The 9708-nt window shown below is 36.5% G+C and overlaps 3 protein-coding genes across 3 annotated transcripts; all 3 read left to right on the top strand.

The window, feature by feature from the left end:
- Window positions 1-421: 421 nt before the first annotated feature.
- Window positions 422-2182, top strand: TM35_000093330 (uncharacterized protein; the record flags this gene model as incomplete). Its single annotated transcript, XM_029024572.1, has 1 exon — window positions 422-2182. One exon carries the CDS (start codon window positions 422-424, stop codon window positions 2180-2182), a length of 1761 nt encoding a protein of 586 aa, XP_028884349.1.
- A 533-nt stretch (window positions 2183-2715) lies between these two features.
- TM35_000093320 (uncharacterized protein) lies at window positions 2716-3603 on the top strand (the record flags this gene model as incomplete). The annotated part of the gene is made up of 1 exon (XM_029024571.1): window positions 2716-3603. One exon carries the CDS (start codon window positions 2716-2718, stop codon window positions 3601-3603), a length of 888 nt encoding a protein of 295 aa, XP_028884348.1.
- A 715-nt stretch (window positions 3604-4318) lies between these two features.
- TM35_000093310 (UDP-glucose:glycoprotein glucosyltransferase) lies at window positions 4319-9364 on the top strand (the record flags this gene model as incomplete). Its single annotated transcript, XM_029024570.1, has 1 exon — window positions 4319-9364. One exon carries the CDS (start codon window positions 4319-4321, stop codon window positions 9362-9364), a length of 5046 nt encoding a protein of 1681 aa, XP_028884347.1.
- Window positions 9365-9708: the final 344 nt, after the last annotated feature.

Here is a 9708-nt window from a genome sequence, read left to right as displayed (position 1 = left end):
GTTGTTGTTGTTGTTGTTGTCGAATGTATGAGATGTGATAGGCTTAATGTCTTTCTAGGTTTTGGTTAAATGTAATTTGAACAGTTTCTTTTAGACAACTAAGAAGGGTCCTCTAATAAACCCTCGCCCTCGTTATCTCTCTGTTTCTCTTCCCTTCCTATAAACGTACACGAATATACAAAGAACTATAATACCCGGGATATGGAAACGTTTTATTTATTGGTTGGTCTATTTTTATTTTTTTAGTTCACTGTTACTTTTTTTTTTTTACTGATTTATTTATTTATTTATTCATTTATTATTTGCTTTTTTTTTTTTTTTTTTTTTTTTTTTTTTTTTTGCTTTCTTTTCTAGGGACTAGAAAAAAAGGGGAAAAACAACAACAAAAGAGGGAAATCCGCTATTTCTTCCATTCATATGAATGGAGATAGAGTGCAAGGTTTTACCTCCTCCTAATAAACAGGTGGTTTATCATGGCCCTTTATCGCGTTTTTCGAGGGTATCGGGTAGATTTACTTCTTTTAATGCTTTTCTCTACAGAGAGACAAACACATCCGAGAGCAACCAAGCTTCACTAGGGACACTTTATTTTATTGATAATAATGGTGATCCATTCTCCTGTATTATTTTTGAATTAGGTATTAGTGTGAAGGATAGTTCAAAAGGTCCAAATGCTTTCTCCATCTCTGGGAAGACTGGTAGTAAAATAATATTGCAGGCTCCTTCTTCTGCTTCCAAAGCAGAGTGGGTACGTCATATTACGGGATTAATACAAGGGGATTCTTCTTTAATTTCTTCTTCTGTTGTTGATTCTGTTACTGAAGCAACGAAAACTTATCCACATCCTACTTTTACTTCGACAAACAATCAACCCGTATTACCTTCTGGTTCAATTGAAAGAGAAACATCTACAAGTAGAGATCCTTTACCAATAATAAAAGGAATTCTATTAAAGAAGGGTGGTCTTACTGGTCATTACGTTAGACGATGGTTTGAACTTGTTCAAGATATTGGTTTACTCTATTCATTATACGGAGATTCTCCACGGGACACATTTCAACGAGTACCTTTGCAAGGTTTATCCATTTTTTTTTCAGAAGAGAAACGTCAAATTATTATTCCTCCATCTGGGTCCCGTACAAAATTAATGATTTTAAAGTGTCCACATAAAGAAGAATTTGCTCAGTGGCGTGAGGCCATCCAATTGGAGAGCTCAAGATGTACCTCTACAATAAGGCGTAATGAAATGAAAGAATCTGAAACTGTAGAAAACTGTATAGATGATCAAACAAGTAGAGAGAAAAGAAGAAGTAGTAGTCTAACATGTATTGATGCTAAGGATGATACCCCTCTTACCTCTTCTATGATGGCTAAAGATTCTTCACCTGTATCAACCGAATCTGCATTTGATATGACATTATTTGGAGTTGGATCTGGGGTAGATACAAATATCATAACTCTCACAAAAAGGGAAATGTTAGAACTAGAAGACCTTCAGAGTGATATACCATGTATGGGTACACTTAACACCGAAGAATTTTTACAATCTATTGAAGAAACATACAAGCCTATGAAAAATACACCTGGTATTGAATTAGAGTTGCAACGATATTATGCAGAATGTCTTCCTTATGGGTTAGAGGCTACACTTAAACGATTACAACAACGTTTCACCTTACCAATTAAGGAACCGTATGATGCTGTAAATGAGCATATTGTTCTACTAGACTTGGATGTTGAACGTGTTCGAGAGTGTCTTAGAAATACGCTTTCTTTATATGGTGATGAAATAGCTATATGGAATGTTGTAAGGGAAATGGACTATATTATACGTGTTTATACCTATGTTCGTGAAAAACTTCTTATTCGTTTGGGTATTGCTGCTTTTCGTGAGCAAACAGACCGTACTGGATTATCTCTTGGTGTTAATGGTACCATAGATGCTTTGGATACGTTTCTTTTTTCTGATAGTCCTTCTTCAGCTATTTATGATAAAGTTGTAGATATGTGGAAAGGATTTTTTAACGCTTTACAACATTTTCGATTGGATTTTGATGTCTTTGATGAGAGTGAGGAAACGATCGTAGCCATGGAAGATGCTCTTAACAAATTGTACGATTGGTTACGACGAAACTCTCAAGAAGAAGAAGAGGAAGAAAATAGAGAGGAAGATTTGCGTTGATGATGATGATGATGATGATAATAATAATGAAGGGATTTTATTCCATTTCTCTGTTTTTCCTTCCTCCTTTTTTTCTATAATATTATCGTATTTTCATTGTTTATTTTTTTATATATATATTAGCTGTATTATTTTAACTGATGACTCTATTATTCATAACTACAAAAAAAAAAAAGGTGGGGAGTGAGTATTTGTGTATTTGTACAGTGCTTAAATATGAGTAGTTACTTGTTTTACTCTGTATGTAATGTGAGTATGTGTTGTTGATTTAATTGGAAATCTTCTTGTTCTCTTCTGTATTTTCTCTCTCTCTCTCTCTCTCTCTCTCTCTCTTCCATAGGAAATAGAGGCGGAAATAAACTGTACGAAGAAGAAAAAACTTAAGGAAAGGGAGTGGAAAGATAGCGAAGAATAGTCAAGAAAAAAAAAAAAGAAACGGGTTTTATTTTTATTAATTTGTTATTTCTGTGTTTTAGGTGCTTTTATTTCTGTTTTATTGATTCTCTACCCTTTATTGCGATTTTATTTAATTCATGAACGGATGGAACAATCAGAACCGGAGAGAGGCATGCCGAGCTTATGGCGATCCACTACGATCACGAGAAGTCCATGAACTCAAAATGGAGGACTTTAATCTTGACATACGCGAGAACAGTGCTCTTCGTAACCGTTCACTTGTGCTTTCCACCCTTGCTGGTCTTATATCTGCCGCTGGAGTACTTGGTGATGTTTATTGTTTTCCCGTTAGTGATGGTAGCAGCCAGGCTCTTGCGGTGTTCGCAAAACAAATGCTCATACGAGCTATTCTTGGCGGAGTTGCCGTTGGCTACACCACGTGCTGCGCCCTCGTGTTTGAGCGCGTTGTGTATGATATTGAGTTAAGCCGTGAGTTGTGGGAGATTGACAATCACCTCACCGGGGAGATCCAGGAGATGGTGGCCATCTACCGGGCGCAGGGCTTCTCCGAGGACGACGCCCTCATCATCACGCGGGTGTTCGCCAAGCACAAGGTGGCCTTCGCGAATCTCATGATGGTGGAGGAACTCGGCTACTCCCGCCTGGAGCCGCCAAGCGGGCGGGAGGCGGTCGTGGACGCGGCCATACCGGCGGCCATCGGCTACGCGGCCGGCTGGATCCTCCCGCTCCTCCCACTCGCCCTCCCCGGCCTCAGCCGCAGGCACCCCAACATCCGTGGCAGCCACACCGCAGTGGCAGCCGTCCCCATCACCGGCCACACACTCGCCATCTCCACACTCGCCGCCGCGGCCATCGCCGTTAGTGTGGCGCAGTCAGAGGTCTTCTACGGGGGATACACCAGCACCAGAAAGGCACTCAAGGTGATTCTGTGGAACTTGACCGCAGCAGGGGCTGTCTACGGCCTCTCACGCGTCGTGACATCCTTCGCCCAACGAAGAGGATAAAGGGAAATATTAGGGGTGTAAATTAGAACAAAAAAAAGGATCGAACGAAGAATGGGAGGAAAAAAAAAAAAAAAAAGAAAAAAGGAAGTGGGGGAAGGGAAAGGTGAAAGCGAGGTATGATATATATGTATATGTATATACATATACAGGAGGGGCGACATGTGTCTCTACGAAGTAGAGATACTCCGAGAAAAAAAGAAAAAAAAAAGAGGAAAGAATTGAATTCTTGAGTGAGTGGAATGTACGAATAAGAGGGCGATCAAAATAAAAAAGAAGGGAGTACAATGAGTGACTCCACCGCATTTGTGGATTACTGTCTCTATATATAACTGCATTTTTGCGCGGAAGAAAAAAGTACATATGCATCCATATATATATATATATATATATATATATTACTGTTCTGCCTCTAATAAAAACCTCTCAGAGGACATTAGTGCTGCCTGTTTTTTTTTTATGTTGTTGTTGTTGTTGTTGTTGTTGTTGCATTTACAGAAGATAAGAATGTGAAAATAGTAATAACGAAAGAAAATAACTTGTGAAAACTATATCACAGTTGCTTGAATATTTGTAAACTGCTTCCTTTCTTTTTTATTGACTCTACCTTGTAGTTAGTTGAATTTCATTTACATTTGTTTTCTGTTATACCGCTACAAGGACATTTATATATATTTATATATATTTATATATATTGTTCTTGTTGCCATTGACTGCCATGTCCTATCATACTATTCAAGCTAATATTGGGTCTCGACTCACCGCAGTTGTAGCATTGCTTCTGTGCTTCGGCACTGTGTTACAACTCTGGGGAATATCAATAGCGGAGGCTAAAGGAGTGCATGTCACAGTAGCAGCACCATGGACAGAAACCCCATTCCTCCAGGAAGGCTGTGAGTGGGCGGCAGTTCGTGAGAGTAATCGTGATGGATTTTATGAATGCCTTCAAGATGTATGGCATCACGTTGGGGCTCTAAATAATAATAATAATAATCATAATAATAATAATAATAGTATTAGTAGTATTGCTGGTGGAGCACTTACACTTACCCAAAAATCTCAATATGAAATGTTATTTGATATAATGGAACGTAAGAACCGTTCATCGTATCAAATGGCACTTCTTAAAATGAAACTTGCAGCGCGAGTGTACTCTCCTGCGGTAGAAGCTCACTGGGCATTAGCACGAATTGCCATGCGTCTTGCAGATGGATGTTCAATAGAAGGTAAACCCTTTGTAATGATATTTGGTAATGCCATTTGCAATGAACATACTTTGGAAAAAATGTTAAAAGATCTTTCTCTAAGTTATTCAAAGGACACCAATAAAAGAGAAAATAATAAAGAAGTAGAGAAGGAAACAATGATGTTATTTCCCAAGCTAGATCACATTCATCCAGAATCAAAAGGTCAACATGTTGTGATCCTCTACGGACTTGTTGGAGAACAACAAACCATGCGATTATTTAAAATTATACAATCTTATTTACATATTGTACGCTTCGCCTTTCGTCATCTTCCAGTCACTGGAGGGATGTGGGAAAATCCCCTTTTTGTTCAAGGTTATGGAGTCACCGTAGATTTAAAGAATGTTGAATACAAAGTAATGGATAAGAAGAGTAGTGAAACGGAGACTGAACAGCAGGAAAATAAATCAGAAGGGGAAGGAAGAGATATAGAACCTGTTGGTGGATTTGATCTAAATATATTAAAACGACGATACCCTAATTTAACTAAACAGTTAAACAGCTTTGGAGATTATCTTGCTGAAATGATTGACAGAGAAGAAGTTAAGGTGGATTTCCACATGTGGGAAACACAACACATGGGAGGTGCGGCAGTGAAACAAGTAATGAACGCAGCAAAGGAAGAACGGTTGAATGTATTATTAAATATACTCACAAACTTTCCACTACACGCATCGAAATTATCCAAAATGGGTTCCGCAACAGGTGGAGCGATTGATGGTGAAATGCAACAAGTGATGATGCAGTTACTCTCTCTAGTGCAAGCTGGTAGTTCACTTGCTTTCCTTAATGGACAACGTATTAATACTCCAGAGATGGATCTCTTTTCTATATTAGAAAAAATAGAAGCGGAGGATAAACTATTGGAATCACTAACACAAATTCTTACAAGCTATCATTTACCTTCTCCCGAAACTGATAATGGGTTTCTTTCTGTTGAATCTACAAAGATGACGGGATTACTTAATGATATTACAGAAACCGTACAGAATCGTATTGCTTTAAAAGGATTAGATTTAAAAAGAGCGACAACACGTATTTGGTTTCCACAAAAATCTATTTTATGGATTAACGATATTGAAAAGGATTCAAATTATGAACATTTATCACTTGACCTTAATACTATTTTTGAAACGAGCTATTCTGGTATTCCACAAATTCCAAAAAGGAATCTTCTTAATATTGTAGGTATTGTAGATCCAACCACACCAGAGGGTCATCAGGCTATCATTACATTAATGAAAATAGTAGCTCAAGGACAACCACTACGTGCGGGAATTGTAATTGTGAATCCACATTGGCTTCCAGAGATTCATGTATCTATAGATAAGAAGGAAGATGATGTGGAAATCCCAGAAAAATCTTCCCCTTCGAAAGCTATTATGATGATTGCAGCAACTTTGTGGGAATTATTAAGGGAAAATACAGGCAATGCACGAGAAGCGATACAGTTTATGGTGTATTTAAGAGAATATGTTATCAATGGTCAAACTATTAGTGATTCGGATATAAACGTAGTAGCAGAAAGTATTCTTTCAATGGCAAATAAACGTTCATTACTTGAAATTATGGGTGATAAAGATTTTAACAAATACTATCATGAAACTCAAGAAACAATTTATAATCTACATTTCAAAGAATTTCCAACTATTTTAATAAATGGAAATATGTTTTCAGGAGATGTTCTCGCAGCTCTTGAGAAAGGTTTAATGATGGAATTAAGTCATATTCGTGATTTGGTAGGAGAAGAAAAAATTAAAAATACTGATGTAGATATGTATGAATCTATCATGGAATCTAGTGGAGCCATACATCGTTATTTTCGAGATCTTTATGAAGATCAAGTATACGTTAATTGGGCATCTAAATCAATAATAGATTTTCTACAATATCGTTCATTTTTATTCCCTTTATCGAATACAAAGGAAGTACCCTTGTTGAGTACTGTGTTAAGGGTTCAGGCACCACTCAAATCACGAGATCTTCAAGCTATCTTAAAAATCACAGAAGAATTGTATGAATGTAAAGATAGAAGTGAGAAATGCCGTTTTATTCGCCATACCTTTGCGATTTGTGGTATGTTAAAAGATAATAAACGACGTACTTTAGCAGTAGACTTGGAACGATTATTAATAAATGAAAATATTAATGGTAATAATAAAGATGGATCACGTCGATTGGAATTTATGCGAGAGTTCCTTCTTAAAGTAATACCGAAAAGTGATAAAATAGATATGAATAATCCAGATGTTTATGAGAAATTTTTGTCAACTGTACATTTCTCTTCTGATATGGAAAAAGTACTTGCAAATACTTCTCCCAAATCAGATATACTATTAAAAGAAGAAGAACAAGAAAAACTTGTAGATGGATTTTGTAAAGATATGAGGAATTCACATACATTATTAACAGGTGAAGTAGAAGATATAAAATCTATATATTATTATGTCAATGGTCGCCGTTTTACTTATAGTGATGATTATACTCTTAAAGACCTTGAAGATGCCGCTCTTCGTGAGCTTTCCTTTGCAGAGATTGTAGGAGAAGTAATAAAAGATATTCATTTTGAAAAAATACATACGTATCTACAAAAAAATAAACCAAATAATGCATTTTATGCATCCAAGATAAGTGCTGTATCTGCACTATTAAAAGAATATTATATTCGAGTTGATCTTCCTAAAGAATATCAACATTTACCACCTGCTCCTGGACCAATCTCATTTGTAGTAAATCCTATAAGTGGAAAACAACCAAGACATCGATTTACTATTATACTGGATCCTATTTCTCAAAAGTCTCAATTACTTGTATCCCTTTGTGATTACATTGTTCATTCTCCCATTGATGCTTCCTGTACTGTTTATTTAAATCCTTCTCAACATTCTGGAAAACCGATGCGAAATTTTTACCAGTTTGTTGGTGATGTAAATGTAAACTTTGATAATACAGGACGAGTTATTCCACCAGCTGCAATTTTTCGTCGTTTACCATCAAAACATCTATTAACGCTTGGAGTGGTAGAACCAGAAGGATGGACAGTATTTCCCATGAAAGCTCAATATGATCTTGATAATATTATTCTTTCCTCATTACCACAGGCTTCACAGTATCTTTATGCCATCTATCGTATTAACTCTATTCTTATTACGGGTAGTGCTAAAGAGTCTGGAGGCTCTACACCACCTCGTGGTTTACCACTTTTGATTCGTTCCTTAAGAAATAATACTAATACGAATCGTAATAGTGTTAATAGTGCTAATAGTAATAGTGGTAGTCTTACTCGTGATACACTTGTGATGGCTAATTTGGGTTATTTTCAACTTCAGAGTACACCAGGTGTTTGGTATCTTACTGTACAACCTGGAGCTTTTGCGAAATCCTTTTACATTTCTAAAGTTAAAGGAGTTCGAACAAATTATGTAGAAAAGATAGAGTATAATGGTGTGTTTAACTTTTCAAAAGGACAAAGTATCCCAATTGTTGTTTCTTCTTTTACTGGAGAATTTATAAAACTAGAAGTTGCTAAAGTCCCAGGAGAGGGAAATGTACAGATTGGAGATCTCGTAGAAGCATCTGCAATTCATATGGAATGGCCACCGCGTGGTCCTCAAAAAACACGACCGGTACGACCAACATTAAATATCTTTTCTGTAGCTTCCGGTCATCTCTATGAACGTTTTCTACGAATGATGATTCACAGTGTAATGAAGACTTCTTCAGATGTACATGGTGCTAATACAACACGAATAAAGTTTTGGCTTATTGAGAATTTCCTTTCTCCACAGTTTAAAGAATTGGTACCATTATTAGCTGAACATTATGGATTTGATGTGGGATTTGTTACTTATCGTTGGCCATGGTGGTTAAATAAACAAACAGAAAAACAACGTACCATTTGGGCATATAAAATTCTCTTTTTGGATGTTCTTTTTCCTTTAGAAGTGGAACGTATTATATTTGTAGATGCAGATCAAACTGTACAGGCAGACTTGCATGAATTGTATAATATGAATATTGGTAATGCCCCAACAGCGTATACACCATTCTGTAGAAAACATCCAAATGAAGCTACTAAAAATTTTCGTTTCTGGGATCAAGGATTTTGGTTAAGACATTTAAATGGAAAACCATATCATATTAGTGCTATTTATCTCGTAGATGTGCGTCGCTTACGTGCGATTGCTGGTGGTGATAAATACCGTTTAATGTACAGTCAACTTAGTCGTGATCCCAACAGTCTTGCCAATCTTGATCAGGATTTGCCTAACTTTATGCAGGAAGAAGTACCTATTTACTCTTTGCCGGAGGAATGGCTTTGGTGTGAGACCTGGTGTGGTGCCGAGAGTAAGGCACAGGCAAAGACAATTGATCTCTGTAATAATCCACTCACAAAGATACCAAAGCTGGAGAATGCAAAACTTATTATTAAAGGATGGGAGGAGATGGATGCGGAGTTAGAGACACTATCGGAGAAATTACGACAAGAGCACCATGCAAAGCAGCAGAGGAAATGATGAATTTTAAAAAAAAGAAATAAATAAAAAAAAAAAACAAAATGGATGGAAGAAGCCAAAGGATATCATTAAATAATAGTAATAATAATAATAATAATAATAATAATAATAAAAGAAGAGGTGTTGTTAGTAGTGAGGTGGAAGCCAATATGTAGAAGACTTATTGAAGATAAAGAGAGAGTATTTTTCTCTGCATCTAATGTGACTCTTTTGGGCTTTATTTTTGTTTATTTTTGGTGGGAGACTGATCAAGTTATTCCATACATATGAAAAGAATTATCAACCCTAGCCGATAAAACGATGGGATCAACAATACTATTCTCCCATTTGCAATTACTTGGTTA

This window comes from Trypanosoma theileri, assembly GCF_002087225.1.
Source record: "Trypanosoma theileri isolate Edinburgh chromosome Unknown TM35_Tth_9_V1, whole genome shotgun sequence".
Taxonomy (NCBI): domain Eukaryota; phylum Euglenozoa; class Kinetoplastea; order Trypanosomatida; family Trypanosomatidae; genus Trypanosoma; species Trypanosoma theileri.
The sequence above is the reverse complement of the archived record's forward strand: the minus strand, read 5'-3'. Positions and strand labels throughout refer to the sequence as shown.